At 38.7% G+C, this 19,304-nt stretch overlaps 1 protein-coding gene across 1 annotated transcript; it reads left to right on the top strand.

Annotated features, from left to right (window-relative positions):
- The first annotated feature begins 1,486 nt into the window (after positions 1-1,486).
- LOC124157896 lies at positions 1,487-16,322 on the top strand. Its single transcript, XM_046532962.1, has 3 exons — positions 1,487-1,645; positions 5,858-6,112; positions 15,116-16,322. Exons 1-3 carry the CDS (start codon positions 1,553-1,555, stop codon positions 15,626-15,628), a joined length of 861 nt encoding a protein of 286 aa, XP_046388918.1. The 5' UTR covers positions 1,487-1,552; the 3' UTR covers positions 15,629-16,322.
- The last annotated feature ends 2,982 nt before the right edge of the window (positions 16,323-19,304 follow it).

Raw genomic sequence — 19,304 nt, 5'->3', positions numbered from 1 at the left:
CTTTAGGGGTTAACACTATTTTTACGTTTATTTACTTAAGCCTTCTCTTGATTTCTCTGTAGTAAATTTGTATCTATATTCCCTTTGTTGAAATTTTCGTTTTATGTTTATTCATTGAGTATCAATAAAATCAATGATTTTACAAGCATTGACGTAATTGGTGTCCGGATCAGGATATATTTAAAATTTATATTAATGGCTTTCCTATTTCATGGTACCGATTCGGCAATTAAGTACGCATAGGAAACGGCTTTTTATGGTGCTAAATTTATTCTGGAGGTAACGAGACGAGACGATTGTCTCGTCCGAGACCGAGACGAGACTGGGGTGCTCGAGACGATACCCGAGTGCGGAAAACGAGACTGAGACGAGACTGGCACTAGTCTCATCTCGTCTCGCGGCAACACTATTTGAAATAGACTTTATTTCACTCTTTCATTATTTATTTACTACCTTGACATAAAAAAGATATTTTTGATTAAATATGAGTTTTTCCGCAATGTTATCACTTTATTTCACTCTGAATAGACAACTTTATTTCACTCATTTCTAATATATATACATTTGTTTGTTAAATTGAACTTTAAGCAGATTCAGTTATTATATGTCAAAACTAGACAATAGTTTTAAATATTTTTTTATTTATCAAAGGTTTTGGGGGGGGATCAATTCTCTCATCCCCCCAGCATAGTTACGCCATTGGGTTTACCATGAAGTTAAGGATTTATGTTCATATTTTCACTTAATTTCTAGTTTTGATCGTCTGTCTTGAGCTATTTAAGCATCTGATGGTGTATTAATAAATTTCCTTCCTTATGTTCCCTTTCAATTCATTTTCTACAGTGGCGCAGCGAGGTGGGGGTTTTGGGTGATAAACCCCCCCCCCCAGAGCTCAGAGAAATTTTTAAGTTTAATCCATTTTACTGAATTGGATTGATGTTACTAATAGAATAGTGTAAGTATTATTAAAATATCCCTCAGAAAGCCGTAAAACTCGCCATTTTGAACCATTTATCTTAAAATTCCGCAATTTATTAATCTCGTACTTACCGCTTATCCTGGTGGGTATTCAATACCCCCAAACACCACGGCATTAGTTGCATCCCCCCCCCCCAGCCTTAATTCCTAGCTGCGCCGCTGATTTTCTGTACTAATGTATGTGCAATATTTTAAGAACCAACCGCTGTTTATGAATTAACCGTCGTATTAGTTTTTTACCCCAAAAAATGTGATTTTATAGCATAATTTTTGAAGGAAATATTTATGTGATTTCATCATTGACATCATTCGAAATTACTTTTAGTTTTTAACATTAAAAAAATCAAGAAACTTATTTATTTGAATAATTTTTGTATTTACATTTAATGCTTTCATCGACGGAAAAAATCCTCTATCGGAAGCATAAAATACGTCACTTTCACTGCAAATATAGTGCGAATTACGTTTGTCATTTTTCACTGCGAAAGTCTAGTAGCCGCTAGTAGCTGATGGTAAGTGATCGCGAAGATATCGTACTATTGAAGTCCCTCTTTTTTTGGCGGAGCCGGTAGCCATGGAAGAAGTTTCAGATTGGGTGCATGAATCCGCCATGAACCACAATTTTCTAAAGGATTTCATACATGCATGGTCTTATTTCGAACGCGCGGTAAGATAATATTTTCAAATTTACTCGGTATCAGAGTTGGAGGATGTGGCATAGCTTCGTCACGGAGTGTGCATAAGCATTTGTTCTATTACCTATCCTAATTGACCTAAATATTGTTTTCGAATTTTATTCTTCCCCAGTGATTTGTGAGCATCTATTTATAATGAGATGAACTTGGAATGATATGCTCACGATGTATTTCTGTAGTATTATCGCACGAAAATTCTCACAGAAGCATTCGTTGAATAGGGCCTCGTTGGTAGAATGCCCTGGGGGTTTCACAGTCCAGAAAGCTTTAATTAAGATTAGGAATTACCTACGGAAAGGTCTAGAATTTGAATTTGCTCGGCTGGACTCTTGGGCCTCTTGTTGTTTGCATGTTACCATGTTTGTTATCCATCGAACGGCATGAATACTAATGAGCATGCTTGTACCATTTGTGTGTCATCGTCGTAGAATGGATATTCCTCGCGGTGAGGCAAATTAAGATTCGCTGGGGCTATTATCATGTCTACTGAATGAAGTAAAAAATATTTTTCCTCGACTATTCATTTCCATTACTATCTTAGACCCTTGCGCCCCTTCTGTGGGTTACCCATTGATAAGCTGTTACGCTGATGACCTGTTCTCTACTTCAGAGCTATAGTGAGTTCACCCCACGAGGCTTGATCGTCTAAGCCCTGACATGAGTGTGTCAATTCATTGTTAAAATTATCAATCTAATGTTGCTGAAAAATTTCAGCTTGCATGTGTTGAAACATTCACCGTGTTATCCTTATCTTAGTGACGGATACCATGGTAATATTTTATAAGAGGTGATGGTGTACCTTAATGAATTACTCTTGTTGATGTGGGATGGAGTTAGTGTGGTAGTTGCAGGGCTGGCTTGCCACACCCTCTAATCAGGTTTGAATTTTGGCAACAGAGACATATTTCTGAACATGCCTGATCTCTGCTTGGGTACTCTACAGCTGTTGATGGTACTTGAAGCAAGGCTGATGCTGCAAACATTTTCAGGTGGGGGAGGGATCAATTGGAGGTGCACTCAAGACTAAAAATTTTTGGGTTGTTGTAACTCTGCTGGTGACAGCCTTGTTCAACAGACAGCCTGTTGGATGTGATGTTAGTGTAAGGTATCTTCAGTGCCTATAGTTAGGAGTAGACTGGCAACGGCACCGAGTTTCCATCCATCATTCCTTCTGAACCCTTCACCTATGACACAGGTGACTTCAGCTTAGGTTTCCTCTCTCTCAAGGCTATACCTGTGATTTATGTTGCAATCCCTTTACATTGGTTGGTCATCTTAGCATGGGCGTACCCAGCGAGGGGCAGGCTAGAAGCGCAAATTTTTGAAGTCTTTAAGAAAAATCAGTACTGAATTGAAACGAAAGTATTCAACAAATTTTCTTTAAACCCATGAAAAATGATATGTATTAGTATAAGATATGTAACTAAAATAAAACTATTTTTTCAAGGAAATAATCTCATAATCTAATGTCACCACCTGGCTGGTCCCCCCCTAGTTATGATCCTTGGTATGCCCTTGTATCTTAGGTTGTATTTCTTATATTTATTACAATTTTGATGGCTGTAGGCATCTCGAGGAGGTGACCGGAAGCTCAGCTAATGTTCACCATGAGAAAGGGATACAAAGGATGGAGAGAAACTCTGACATTGGCATTTACCGGCTCAGAGGAAAAGGTGCTTAGAGGGCTTATCAAGAACTTGGAAAACTGAATGAAAAAAATTAAAAAATCCGTCTTCAAAGCAAATTAAATTTGTGATTTCTGTGGATACTTTGTGGAATTTGCTGAACATATGGGATGAGTAAGATTAGACTTGGTTTGATCAGATGATGACATTTACTGTCTAAACCATGGTAGTGTTTCAATGAAAATTCCGTGGAAAAACAAATTTTATTCATCCAAAAACTCTTCAAAGCAATCAGGCATTTTTTTCTATCCTGCACATGAGAACTATCTTGCAGGCAGTCTTTCTGTTTTTTTTTTAACGCAAATGCCAGGTTGGCCTTCAGTGAAACTCGAAGGGATGGTGTTTGTTGTGGTTGCTTGAATGCTGGCTTCCCACTGTGTGGGCTTAGGCTCAAATCCCAGCAGTGGTAGAGATTTTTCCGGGAGTACAGGATAACTTCTTGAGTATTTTGGGGGGCATTTCAAATAGAGCACTCCATCTTCACTGGTGGGGTGTAAAGCCTTTGTCCTCTTGGCACCTCTTGGTAAGGATTGACTGATGCTGACAGAGGCGCAGCTAAGAATTAAGGCTAAGGGGGCATTTTAGGCACAACTAATACTTAGGGGTATGGGCGTATTGCATTCCCACCAGGGTAAGCAGGAGTTGTGGGGGCTGCCTCCAGAAAATTTTTAAGAATTATGGTTCAAAATTGCGAGTTTTATGGCTTTCTGAGGGATATTTGATTACTTCTAACACTATTCTATATGTAATACTGATCCAATAAAGTAAAATGGATTAAACTTAAATATCCTCTGAGCTCTGGGGGGGGGTTTTATCCCCCGAAACCCCCCTCTAGCTGTAGCACTGGACACCAGGTTACTCTCCACCCATCTCATTAAGCAAATGATCTCACCTGACAGTTATTTACTCCGAACCATTCTTCAAAATCAATTCTGCGGGACAACTGTATACCTGCGGAAATTTGGCATTTGATTGGCAAGGAAATATAGTTTGGGAGTAGAGAGAGAAAATGAAAGAGAGAGCTCTCCAATAAACTGCCTCCATTTGTCTAACTTCCTTATCTTACTCTAATGATTTTATTTTCCTTTGCTACTCCCATGCCTCTTCCTTCCATTTACTCTTGTCTCTTCCTGTACAACCATCTTTCCTTTTTGGTCAGCAGAACCACATGCTGATAATCAGTGGCATAGCCAGGAATTTTGTTCCGGGGGGGAGGGAGTCCAAAACCAGGGGGAAAATTTTTGAAAAACAGGGTGCTAAGTAATGGGTTTAAAACTAATTTTAACACTTTTCATAGCCGACAAAACTTTATTTGTTAAAGAAATATTTTATAAATTCATGACTTTTTTAAAATTTAGTTTTCTTTTACGTTAGAAAATAATTTTGTTTTTATATTTCAGGGGAGGAGGGGTGTTTCTCCCAAACTGTTTGACTTTTTTCCCTGCATATAAATTCGTTGCCTGCAGTAGGATTTCAAGGAACAGGTGTTTTCGTTTTTGGAGGATTAGAAATGTTCACTTGAACCCGTCTAATGTCTCCATTATTAGTGTAGATTATCAGGGATAATACATAAATATTTTCTGCTGTGAATGTCACTTATAGTGTCCACGATTTGGAGGTGTTTGTTTCGTAAGATTCATTGTTCTGCTCCTGGGTCCTAAATATCTGCCTGCTAATGAGTGGTGTGCCCTAATTGGAAGATTATGTTGAGGGAGGTTTCACTGTTGAGTATTATTTTAACCTCTGAAGATGATTGTTTTGCACGAAAACTAAATATTACCTCTAAAATATTACTGTGGAATTACTATGTTTTATATTTCAATATGAATGGGCTGCAAATACCATATTTATCTGAATATAGTCGCCCTTTTTTTCCAAACATGCTCATGGTAAAAGTAGAGGAGGGGACTATATTCCTGTGCATTTTTTTTGTAATTTTTTCCCAAACCTGATGCCTCAACATTAGGGTGAGACTATATTTGGAGAAATATGATAGTTGTGACTGAAACTTCTGAACGCTCTCTTAGGGATAATTTTAATTAGAGATTATACTTGCTTACACTAATATTCCCATACCATATGGCTCGAATTATGGTACTTAGGAATAATTACTGTCTTGGGTGAATTGATTTTTTTACCACGGTGAACAGTTTCAGAGGATATCAATTTAACATGGCACTTTAAAATACAAATGGGATTTATTGACTTGATCCAGGATTTTTTTTAAGGTATGGAGGAAAGTTAAGAGATTTTTATTCTATGACTCTATACAAACAGCAGCCATAGTAATCTGGAAGCATCTGAAGGGAGAGGTCACAACACATGGGATACCTCCATATTGTCTACCTCCAATATGCCTATGTTTGTTCAGTAGAATTTCTACCTGTCACCATGTCAGCATTTTTTATGAAATAAAAATTTGGTTATGCTACTTATAAAATATTTAAGGCCTAGTTTTGATTGCTAAAAATACCTTTCTTTGGTTACTGTTATTTACAGAACGTGAAATACCAAGTACCTGATTTAATGAGGGTATCAGAAATTTTGAAGGCAGTTGGGTACAGTGTCACCAAGGTTGAGAAAATGGAGGGAGAGTCGTGGGCTCCAGGAATGGTGAATGGCTGCACTGTGGAAGTTCAGTGCCCAGTGTCCAAAACAAAGATGACTCTTACGGCTCCAGAGGCTGAGTGTCATTGCCCCAAGAGATCTAATTCATCATGGAGTGTTTCATGGGCTGGAGCAACTGCTGGAATGGTGAGTTGATGTAAAATGCCTATTGCTTTTATGTAGTACCATAGAGTAAGAGCAGAGTTAGCAAGTCGTGGTTACTGGTTAACAAAAGACATAATAGTCAAATATCACTTCAATCAATTTTGTTGCCATAAAATTTATGATATATACATTGGTAACCAAAGCAAAAAAATTGTGATAAAATGTAAATAATAACTTGTAATAAAAAAATACCCTGAGTAATACTTCACTTCTAAAAAAAGTTAAGGAAAGTGCTTTCAAGCACTGCTAATTTTGCCATGACGTCACTGAGTAAGAGGATTTACTACATATTAATTTTTAGCATACAAGCAGTTGATTTATTTGTGAAGAGCAGTTAACAAAAGCTTGACATTACTTAAAATGAAGTATGTACTCTCTAAAATAAGACAATCGTCGTTATATTTCATAACCCAACTACTTTATCAGTACATAGTGGTCACCTCTGCCAACTTCAATAGACCCAAATCCATCCCCTAGGACTTATATGTTAACACTTTGACGGAATGGGGGCCCCTCTTATTTTTAGGGCAAGGTATGTTATGGCATGCTCCACCTAATCCGCTTGAATCATTTTGCCCCCTAAGAAGCGAAGAACATGAGGCTCTCTCCCCTATTGAGCCCAATTCTCAAATTTCCCCTTCTTGAAAGCATGCGCTCCCATACAAGAACACCTGACTTTCACGTGTCAGTAGCACTTGAGAAAAATTCAAATTGGCAGCTCAGCCATGGAATTAGGTAGTTTACTGCTGAAACCCTGATGGTCAGTTCCAGAGCTTTTTGGAAAAATGTTTTATATAACACTCTTTAGCATGGTGGTGAGACCTCTATCTTTACTCTATGGTAGTACAGTGAAACCTCGATATAACGACACCCCACGGTGCACTAATAAACACTCGCTATAGCGAATTGTCGCTTTACCGGAGGTGGAGCAAATAATAGCCAATATAACTGTTGCGAACAGATATACAGGAACAGGAGTGGTGCGGCGACAGATAAACATCTATCCGATAAACGTAAGCATAAATCCAGACGAAAGGCGATGTTTTTTTGCATCACTAAATTTCCTTACTCAAATAACGACTAACTATTCAAACAATTTATAAGCGCCGCACTGAAAAAAAATCATGCAAAGCATTGTTTTGTCATCATTATATTTATCGAACGACAGTTTACCACATAAATTTGAGACTGAGCACTCCATTAACTTCATTTCTAACAGATCGCTAGCAATTACAGAGGTTAAGGAGTGTTAAAATACGACGCTAGAATCCTCTCTAGCATTACTTTTACGTTTTAAATTTCGGTTCACTTCAGAAATAAAACTCTAGCAGTTAGTCCAACGAGTTAACATTTTATATTCACTTATTCACATTCTTTTTACCCACAATTCAATGAAACAAACAAAAGACATACAAAAATCATTCTATAGGGCGGGATTAACTCAAACAAATTAGGAACAACACACCCCCTTTAATCCCGCACTTGAATAACACCAAGCAATTCAACAAACTTTCTAAATCTAGGATAGGGCAAAGATTTTGTGAATATGTCAGCAACCGTATCCTCTGACGGCATATGTTGCACCGAAATTTGCCCCGTGTCCACAAGATTCCGCACATGGTGGTACACAATATCAATGTGCTTCGTTCGCTTTTGAAATGCAGCATTATTTGACAGAAAAATAGCTGCCTTGTTGTCACAAAACAATGTCACAGGAGAAACTTTACCAATAAGTTCTTCTAAAAAGTTTCTCAAATAGATAGCTTCATTCCCAGCCTTTGCCAGAGAAACATACTCGGCCTCTGTAGAGGACTGAGCCACTAAACTCTGCTTCTTTGACATCCAGGAGATGACCCCCCCACCAAAAGTGAAAACATACCCAGAGTACGACTTTCTGTCCACTGAGTCGCTACCCCAGTCTGCATCTGAGTATCCGCACAGTCCCTCATCATTTTTACAATACACAAGACAGTGGTCAAGAGTCCCTTTGAGGTATCTCAGCACTCTCTTAGCACACGCCCAATGTTCATCACCAAAGCAACTATTGAACTGGCTGAGATAGTTTACTGCCTGTGTTATGTCAGGTCTGGACCACAGACTTAGGTACATCAAGGACCCAATCAAGTTCTGGTATGGCACATTTGGCATCTCACCCTCATTTCTCTGCAAATACAGCCCACTCTCAAAAGGAGTTTTTGCCGGGTTGCACTCCAGCATTCCGAACTTCGAGAGAACCTTTGTCAGATAGGCCTTTTGGGAGAGAAAAATTTTTTTATTCTTTCTATCACGAAAAACACTCACACCCAGAAAATATTTCAAAGAGCCAAGGTCTCTACAATCAAAATGGTCCTTCAAGCTCTTCTTCAGCAAACACTTATCATCATCACAATTAGACATGACAAAAATATCATCCACATGAATGCCCACTACAGTTAGGACATCAGTTCCCTTAGATTTAATATATACGCATGGATCACACTTTGACCTTACATACCCCAAAGAAATCAGAACACTGTCAAGCTTAATATTCCAGGCCCTCGAGGCCTGTTTCAATCCATAGATGGCCTTTTTCAGCATACATACCTTATCAACATCAACCTCATCTACAAAACCTTCAGGCTGTTCCATAAATACCTCCTCATTCAAGTCACCATTAAGGAAGGCAGTACAGACATCAAGGTGTTCTATGTCCAGGTCCAACTGGTTTGACAAGGATAACATCATTCTCAAGCTCTGCTCGAACCACTGGAGAGAATGTTTCAAAATAGTCCTGACCAAAACGCTGGGTATAACCTTTAGCCACCAGTCGAGCCTTATATCGGTCAATTTCCCCATCAGAGCCCCTTTTTAGTTTAAAAACCCACCTTGATCGCACCACATTTTTGCCAGGAGGTCTTGGGACTAGAGTCCAAACATCATTATCTTTCAATGACAAAATCTCGTCTCTCATCGCTCTTTCCCACAGCTTCCCATCGCCTCTAGAAAGTGCCTCCTCCCTGGTTTCTGGCTCATCATTTAAATACTCTAAGGATGCTTTATAGGTAACAAAATCAGGGAAATCACGAGGCTTTCTATCTCTGACAGGATACCTGCGCTCCACCTCATGTCCTTGAACATTTACTCTTTCCTCTTCAGGTCCTTCTAATGCCTCCTCTGGGTTGACCCTATCGCAAAGCACATCATTATCTAACAAACTATGGATAGGAACTTCTGAATCCCTGCTGATGATATCTTCATCTTGTACTTGAGGAGCCATTTCTTCCAGAAAGACAACATTTCTAGCAATTATCATATTCTTTGGATTTTGACGATCTAAAAGTCTGTAATTCTTCGTGGTTTCACAATAGCCTGTGAAGATGAATTCCTTGCTTTTTGCATCCCACTTAGTTCTCTTCTCATCAGGGACATGAACAAAGCTTTTGCATCCAAAAATCCTTAAATGAGACAAGTCAGCCTTCTTTCCACTCCAGGCTTCCTCTGGGGTCATGTTTTTCACTGCTTTAGTAGGTGAGCGATTTTTCAAATATACAGCTGTATTCACTGCTTCAGCCCAGAACTTCTTGCCCAAGTGTGCATCCTGAAGCATGCATCGTGCTTTCTCAACTATAGTTCTATTAACTCTTTCAGCTGTGCCATTCTGCTGTGGAGTGTAGGGAACAGTCCTTTGATGAACTATGCCACAATCCTTCAAAAAAGTCTCCATTTCTCTATTCACATATTCCCTACCATTATCGGTTCGTAATGCTTTCAGTTTTTCTCCACTCTGCTTTTCCGCTAGGGCTTTGAACTCTTTAAACTTGGCAGTAACCTCATTTTTATGCTTTAAAAAGTAAACAAATGTCTTTCTTGTGAAGTCATCAGTAAAAGTTAACATGTATTTTGCTCCACCCCAACTTTCTTCACTCATGGGCCCACAAACATCAGAATGGACCAGCTGTAGCTTTTGGGACGTCCTGGTCTTACTCTCGTGGAACGATGCTCGCAAATGCTTTCCTTTTATGCATGAAATACAAGGCTCGTCATCTCTTCCTATGAATTTCATTCCAATAGCAAGGCCTTTGGCTAAAAGCTCCATGGACTTTCGGCACATGTGTCCCAATCTTCTATGCCACAGTCTTCGGTTTCCAGATGAGGCAGAGGCGGTATTTACCTTTACTTCAGGAAGTACCTATGTCCAACTTGTAAATGCCGCCCACATTACTTCCTGTGAATTGAACATCACCTTCAATAATACAATTGTCTTTGTCATACACTTTGCATCCATCAGAGTCAAAAGTAACGATTAGTCCCTTTTCTACCATCCTACTCACAGACAGCAGGTTTGTACTCAAGTCAGGAGCATAAAGAACATCTTTAATTTCAGCAGTTTCGGCACGATTCACCCTCACTGGAACAGTCCCTGTGCTCTCGGTGTAAATTTTGTTTTTGCTAGCTACAGTCACTTCCAGAATACTTGGCTGTTCTTTCTCCATCCAATCCTTCCTCATCGTCATGTGAGATGTGGAACCGGAATCAATAATCCAATCACTAGGACTTGTTGTGGAGGTAGCTAACGCAGCATAAAGAACTGATGCCTTCTTTGCCTTGTGCTCTATTTTTCCTTGCTTTTCCCATGCTCTATTCGCATTCCTACTAACTCTCGTATCTTTATTAGGGCACTGGAATGCCTTGTGTCCTTCCTTGTTGCAATTATAACATACTAAGCGTTTGGGAGGGAGTCTTTTCACCTTGGGTCTTGACATAAACGCAGTTTCCTTCGCCGCATCCTCGGACCCTTTCAGTTTGGCGTCCTGCTGAATCAGTAGTGACCGCACATAATCACTGCTTATCTTTACTCCAGAGCTTTCCATGGCCATAATCATTGGGTCGTACTCATCATTTAGACCATTCAGCATTATTACTCCGATGAATTCGTCGTCTATTCCGGCACCAATGGCGTCTAACTTTTGCGTTAACGACAACACATCATTTAAGTATTCCTCCATAGCACTGTAATCACTTAACTTGATTCTAAAAAGTTTTCGCAACAAACTTAATCTTCTGGAGAGTCCTTTGTCCTCATAAGTATTCTGGAGCTTTTCCCATACTTCTTTTGCCAAACGACCACCTCTAACCATAGGGTATAAGGATTCATCAACCATCAGGCATATCTTGGATCTGGCTTTCGCGTCCTTGCGTGGGTCTGCTTCTTTACCTTGTACAATGGGCCATAGTTCCTCCGCTGTGAGAAACATCTCCATGCCAAATTTCCAGTTGCTGTAGTTGCTTCTGCCAATCAGCTTCTTAATTGAAGGCATCGTTCCCGCCCCCAGGCCTGCCTGTGCTGACTCCATTCTCGACGCAATTACCTATATTTCCGCTAAGAAATACCTCTTCCCAAGATACGTCAAATTCTCCAGTTCACTCAAAGCACATAGAAAAAGGGAACTTAGTAGCAAAAGCTGGACTTAATCTGAACAATAAGTCCATCTAAAATCGGCATCCCCATGTGGTCGGTCTTTCACGAATTATTTCTTGGATACTTCACTTGCAACTGCATCCAACTTCTGAACTAACTGAATCAAACTAGCGTGTCTGGCCCATGACCTGTTAAAATACGACGCTAGAATCCTCTCTAGCATTACTTTTATGTTTTAAATTTCGGTTCACTTCAGAAATAAAACTCTAGCAGTTAGTCCAACGAGTTAACATTTTATATTCACTTATTCACATTCTTTTTACCCACAATTCAATGAAACAAACAAAAGACATACAAAAATCATTCTATAGGGCGGGATTAACTCAAACAAATTAGGAACAACAAGGAGTCTTGATGAAAGTCTTCCGGCGGTGAAACCCTCGCTATGGCGAGAGCCAACGCCGAAAGGGTCTCGTAAAAACGAATTTTTTAACACGCTTACTATAGGGTCAATTGACGGTGCATCGGCTATCTCTCGTAATAGCGGGGGTGTCGCTATAGCCCGTACTCGCTTTAACGAGGTTCCACTGTACTTACCATCTTCTTCTTTCATCCAAAATGACAAAATAAGTCAAGTGAAAGAGATGATCAACTAATTTGAGTTGAATGCCTTAATGATTTTACATGTTTTTTATTCATTGTAATCATATCGTTTCACTGGCAACTTCCCCATACGTTTACTGAAGCTAATGAATTTTAAGGAAACGGGACTTTTAGAAAATGCATTTAAGGGTTCATCATTATAGCCTTTAGCTACCAATAACCAGCAAATCTATCTTCTTTACTAGGGCTCAAGGATTAAAAGATTCGCACTCTGTGACACACAAAACAAATGTAATGATAACTGAAGTGAATACCTTGTCAATATGTTAAGCATCTGGGGGAGGACATATCCCCTCCTAAATCCGTCTATGAATACCTGTATGCCCAAAATGCTAGTTGCCTTTGTTACCAAAGGCTTTCTGGGCTCAAAAGGAGCCTTGGTTTTTTTTCTTACAGTATTACAGCATTTAGATGAGTAAACCATCCATAGCATTTGTGTGTTAGATTGTTGTTGTAATTATATCATCCACAACTCCGCCTTATATCTCCTGCATTATTTCAATATGTAAAAAATATTGAAATTTTCTTATGTCCATCTAAAGTAATGGATATACATACTATTTATATTTTGCCATTGCCAATGATCCTTGCTTTCAGGTTAATGAATATGTACTCCCATTTAAATACATGATCTGAGGTAGGCCAAGTTGATTGATGCTTTTTCAATTTTACCCGTTGAAAGTTGTTGTTATGCTGCATTCATGCTGCTCATTCTTGTAATAATTCCCTTTCCCCTGACATTTATCTTAGGAAAGATTACTTGTCACTACCAACAGACAAATTATTAATAGGTCTAGTGCCTTCATATAAATAGTGAGGCTCATTTCAAATCAAATTCTCTCTCCAATTATTTGGAAACTGATCTGCCTCTTGGAGTAAATGAAATAGAAAGAACTTAACATTAAAAGCTCTGCATAAAAAAGTGACGGTATACACTGTCAAGCACAATAGTGTGATGATATAAGATATAAGTGGCGTAGCCAGGAATTTCGTTCCGGGGGATGGGGGGGAGGGAATTTTTGAAAAACTGGGCACGAAGTAATGGGTTTTAAACTAATTTTAACACTTTTCATAATCGAAAAAACTTAATTTGTTAAAGAAAACTTTTGTAAATTCCTGATTTTTCAATATTTTGTTTTCTTTTATGAAGGACAATAATTGTGTTTATATTTACACCACTGATATAAGTACCATAAAAAATTTTTTGAGTAGAAATCATTTGATGATCAAGTAATCCTTGTTACATCAAATTTTTCTGCTATTGATAGCATCTATTGGGTGGAGAAAAACTGTATGAGGAAATTTTGACCCTAGATAGCTGGTGGCTGTTAGAACCAAATTTACTAATGATGTATGGGTGGAAAATATACCATTTTTAAGCTATAGAAACTTTGAGCCAAACACTCTGATTATCCTTGAGTTTACCGTATTGCCAGATGCTCTGGGCAACTCATGACCTATAGAATGCTTTGTCTGCTGGAGAGTGCATCTTACTTAAAATGTCTGGCCTTGTGAACTCATTCAACCATTTGTCCATTGACCAGTAGCGCTATGGTTGTGAGTTGTAAAAACAAACTTCCCTCTCCCAACAATTCCAACTCATTGGCGGATACAGATGGGGGGGTGCGTGCCCCCATTGCAGGGCCCAAATTGTCAAACATTGCAAAACCACAACTATGACTATTTTATATCATAAGTCTTGTATATGTGTATAATCACTTTAATTAAAATTTTATTAACCTCTGTTTGTGACTTGATTATTTTTTATTACGTTAAAAGCAAAGGTAACTCAACACATATTTTTCGCCCACCCCTCCCCCCCCCTTGAGTTTTTTCTATATCCCTTACTGTTCCAACATGATACCCAAATGTGTTGAAAAGGTCTTGGGGTTCATCTCTACCTCATACGATCTCCAGCATGCAAAGAATTTGAAGCCATGAGTTAACCAGAACATCCAGTAACAGGGCAAACTCTTGGCCAATGGGAGGGCTTGGCTCAAATATGTGATACATGTGAATAAATGCGATATAGGCGGGATGACAGGACTTTTATCATATTTGAACCTCACATTTGCTTTTTCAATGGCAAAATTTAGTGCCCAGCCTGCCCCTCACTGTGCCACTAGACGTTGGGTCTTACTGCTTCATAGATGGTTGTATGTATTTTCATCGGCAGCTACTAGAGAGGTTGAGAGAGAACCCTGGTAGCTTCTGCTATGTTAAGCAAATATGTTATGCTCTCTGCTTAGAAAAAACTGAGTTTGGTAATGCTACACACCACACAATCTGGGCACCAGTTAGCATCGTGGATGCAGAGAGGTTTTTCAGCCAGTACAATCTAGTTGTGACTGACAGACGCAACCAGTTGCAGGAAGAAAGTGGTGTAACTTGTTCAATGTTAATTTTCAACTAGTGTAAAATGACATTAAGGCTAATAATATCATTATTAATTATTTACTTTATATCTTTATCCTTAATTTATTAGTGCTATACCCCATAATTATTTAAAGTATTCCATATTTTTTTTCAAATAACTGTGTGTCATCGCACTTTGTCGTCAACTACTAGTGATACATTATGAAAAAAAGAAAAAATTAGATGCTGCAAAATGCTATAAACTTTAACTGAAAGTGCTCTAAAATTAAACATTGTAACTTATGTCTTTGTCCCATCCGTATGCTTTTGACGAAACCATGCATGTATATGCCAACGGTGAAATATATTATTATTATTATAAAATGAAAGTGCTATTTTCACGTATCTCTAATCATCAGTAATACTGGTGCGAACATGCATCAGCTATTCGGGGTTAAAATTTTGTGGCACAGTTTCTCTTCACCCTATATGCAGCTTTTAACATGAAACTTGTGTGTTGAGGTATTTTGCTCTTAGGTTTGAAATAAAAAATGAAATTATATTTTCAGCCCAGTGATTCTGAGGCACCGGTGGCATTAATTCCTGGGAAGGCATTGATGGTAAAGATCTGTTTAAACTCACTGATGAGCATCGTTTGGCCCAGAGATGGTGAAAAGTTTTCCACTCCCTATCCTTTGTGTGATAGACTTGTCAAATCACTCGATTGTGTCTACCAGAAAGAGACTGTAGCTTCAATAGAACCTTCAAGGAGTCTTCAGTCCATTGGCTCTAGGCGTGATGATTCATTGCTGAGTTCCTCAGACTGCTCCCAGCAGAGTAACACCACTTCATCAGAAACTCGTGTGGCTACCAGCACACCAATGAGCTCTAACTCAACAACATCTGTGAGCGAGAAGGGAAGTAAGAAAATTCCTCAGAGGCATTCACTCCAGTCCACCCCAAAAGTCCTGTCTAATGTTCCTCCCCCAAATTCTCCATATTGGGAATCTTCAACTGCTCGTGCTAAGCGGTATGCGGAATCACTAAAGCAACGAGAGGCCGAGAAGAAGAAACCAAAGTAATGAAACAATTTGTTTTTTTTTTTCATTGTTGAATTGTTTTTCTTAAGAGCTGCTGTCCTTACTCAAAGTTTTCATGCTGAAAAAATTCTGGAAATATGTGAGAAAAATTCTGCATGCATATTTTAAAATACTTTGATATTTAAGGAATAATTTTAATGTTAAGGTTAATTTAAGCTGTTATCAAAAAGGTTGTTGAACATATGAAATTCACGACATCATATCATGAATACCAAACTTTTTGGTGTATTTGCATGTTGAGAATTGTTATCAGGGATTAAGTCTCATGTTTTCTTGGAAAAATTTAATACCATGGCCTAACTGTGCTCTGTGATATGCAATATGAATATCATATCCTATATTTATATTTGCTGAAAGCATTTGTACCGAATTTTAGGTTTCAGTTAAGGGATTTTTATAAATCTAATTATGGTACCATTACATATGTTATTGGGTATTATGAAAGTATAACCATTTATGCTATGGTTGTTAGTTAAATGAAAACTACTGCAAGAGTGCTGGGAACTTGGAAGATTTCATGAAATGTGTACTTTGTCAAGGAAAAATATTTTTGTGTCAGAAGGATAGTTTTCATATAGGTATTTAGGTATTTTATGAAATTACTTTTTATAATCTATTGTTGTCAGATACTGTATTTAAGAAAAATGGAAAAAAGGATTAAAATTATTATGTGTAACTATGTTGGATATTACATTTTTGATGATATTCTTCTCTGACCATGCCAATAATGAAAGGCATGATATCATATGAGCATATTTTCTCAAAATTTATCTTATTACTTCTATTCCTCCCTCATCATATTTTAAGCTATTGGGAATACATTTAATGAATTTCTATAGGGATTTTTGTGGTTTTTTTAGAGCATGCCCATATTGCCAGCAATCATTATATATAATCTCTGGAGCCATGGAGTCAATCAGGTGCTGTAAGGGTGAAGGCTTTTAGAGGGTCTGAATTTTAACCCCCATACTTCCAGCTTTCTTCCAGTGTTGTTGTTTTTATGGTACAAACAATAGGGTAGTTTCCTTCATCAAAGAAAACGAAAGGCATTGGTTGCGATTCGTTACCCACCATTAGTGTATTCATAATACACAAATTATTTGGTTTTTGAAATACCGGTTTAGACGAATGGCAAGGGTCAAGTTTTATCCTCATTTGAAAAAGGCCAGATTGGCGCCCATGCGATTCCACTCCGCATGACGTCACAGGGACCTAGTTTCTACACGAGAGGATAGGAGTTATACATCGTCTGAGGTTACCAATGCATGCATGAGGCACAGAGCTCAGGGAAACATGTCTTAATAATCACCTATTAAAACTGGCTAAGTTCGGAAAGTTTTCTTCGTTTGATAAGGTATTAATAAACCTTTTTTAAGCCATTTACCATCCAGCAAGGTACTCAGCTATCCGCTAGCTTCCTGCGACGTTTCAGCGCTAAGCCTCGCCTCAAGGTCACCTCACCGGGCGGGAGGGGGAACCAGAAATACGACGTACGGAGATAATTCCCGGCATTCATACTTAAGCGTCGCGTTTTCGCACGCTTGAAAATTTTCACTTTTCATTTAATCGCGAAAAATAGATGTTGTCATTTAAAAATCTAAAAGCGTGAAATACGTACTCCAGGAGTAATAATCGTTCGATTAAAGCAATAAGAAAAAAATAGGAAACCACCCTATTCTCAAGCAATACTGGTCACACCTTCAAGTCTGAGGCGAATGTCAAGTCACAGTTTTTCTCTCCATCAGTCAGGACTTTTCCCCCCCAATTGTGGGAGCTGCTTTGTTGTTGGTTGAAATTCTCCATTTATGATGGTTCTTTGTGGTGGTCCCCTTCGTCGGTGTTGAAATTTTGATTTTTTTCTCTCCCCACAGCCTCTCTGATGACCCTAAGGTAATATGATGTACTCATCCTCACAATAGGGTAGTTTCCTTCATCAAAGAAAACGAAATGCATTGATTGCGATTCGTTTCCCACCATTAGTGTATTCATAATATATGTACAAATTATTTGGTTTTAGAAATCCCAGTTTAGATGAATGTTAATGTTAGACCCAGACAAAGATTTAGACCCAGTTTATGATTTAGACCTGGTTTTAGATTTAGACTCAGACTAAGATTTAGACCCGGACTATAAGTTAGACCCGTACTAAAATTTAGACCCGCTCTAACATTTAGAGTCGGACCAACATTTAGACCCGGACTAAGAGTTAGACCCAAACTAAAATTTACGTTCAACGATGTTCCCGTCGGGCTGCCTTGAGTAAGTCATTCTCTTTGTGGAACCTACTCGCTCTGCTCTCGCCGTTCTCTTAGCCAGGGACGTCAGCCTCAACCCTGGCCCTGATCTTCAATTATATTACCTGAACATTCGGAGTCTTCAGAACAAACTCCATACTTTCCTCCCACTATTCCGACCTCTGCTTTTTTGACGTTATAGCCCTGTGTGAGACCTGGCTCAGGGATAGAGAGGGCGATAGTGAATTGGAATTAGCACACAGTCACCAGTTATTTCGACATGATCGGAGCTCTTGTGGTGGGGGTGTACAGTTTCAATCTTGAAACTGAGTGTGAAATAGTGTGGGTAGAAATTCGGCTTGAGGATGGTCGTGGAATCCGCATCCCAAAAAAACTGTTCATTGGCCGCTTCTATCGTCCCCCATCAAGTGATATATCAGTTATGGAGGCATGCCTTGAGTCGATCCTCCGCGTTCACACCCTTGGTGACCTGATCCTACTTGGGGATTTCAACCTCCTGATCACATGGAATTCCCAGACCAGACGACACAGCGTAACACCACATTGTAACACCATGATGAACTCGAAACTGAAATATTTGTTTCACGTGACAATGTGATGTATGTCTTGGTACCTCATTTTATTTGTCTGTCAACTAGACGAAAGGGAGCCGATGAATAATTACAAGTATATTACGAAACCTTTATCCATCAATAACACCTAGGTTTTAGTGTATGCAGTGTAGAACGTCAATAAATCTTTGCAACCCAAGGGGAGGGGGTACATTTCTGGGGGTGTTGAGCTAGAGAAAAGAATGTTCCTGGGATGTAGCCTAGTAACAGTTCTTGGATTAAGATAAAAATTCAGAATTATGCTCTCCAAACACGGAAAATACATATTAAATACCAAAAGTATGTCTGTCAAAAAATTTTCAATCGATCATGGAAACAGCACCCTACCAAAAAAAAACCTTCTGTGCTGGTACTTCCTCAATGAGATATATGTAATTAACATCTCAATCTATCCAGTATACCCTTTCACCATCGTGGGAGGATTTTAGTGCCGACCAGTGTAATGGGAATAAGATGGAAATCATGATTGAAAATTAAATATTTTTCATGTGTATGAAATAAATGGAATTCTCTTGAATATTTTAACATAATAACATAATTGTTAAAAAATTTATTTCTAATGATAGTTCCTTGCGTTTACTTATCTGTTACTGGAGTATAGCGAAACATTAAATCAAGACACCATCGGTAAATCACTCAAAGTTAGCAAACCAAATACAGTAAAACCTCTACATAGTGAACCTCTTTGTCTTGTAAAACCTCCACTTATCATACCAAGGAGACACCCCCAAGACGGCCTATTTTGGTACCTCCGCAAATTGTACCGAGACAACTAGAGACCAGCAATGCAGC

This window comes from Ischnura elegans, chromosome 4, assembly GCF_921293095.1.
Source record: "Ischnura elegans chromosome 4, ioIscEleg1.1, whole genome shotgun sequence".
Classification (NCBI taxonomy): Eukaryota; Metazoa; Arthropoda; class Insecta; order Odonata; family Coenagrionidae; genus Ischnura; species Ischnura elegans.
Note: the sequence above shows the minus strand (reverse complement) of the source record. Positions and strands in the feature narration are given on the sequence as shown.

Bases quoted from the DNA above. Each gene is read 5' to 3' on its own strand.
- LOC124157896 (XM_046532962.1), top strand. From the start codon at position 1,553: ATGGAAGAAGTTTCAGATTGGGTGCATGAATCCGCCATGAACCACAAT. The intron at 1,646-5,857 runs GTAAGATAATAT...TGTTATTTACAG, and splicing joins GGTCTTATTTCGAACGCGCG to AACGTGAAATACCAAGTACC. The intron at 6,113-15,115 runs GTGAGTTGATGT...TTATATTTTCAG, and splicing joins CTGGAGCAACTGCTGGAATG to CCCAGTGATTCTGAGGCACC.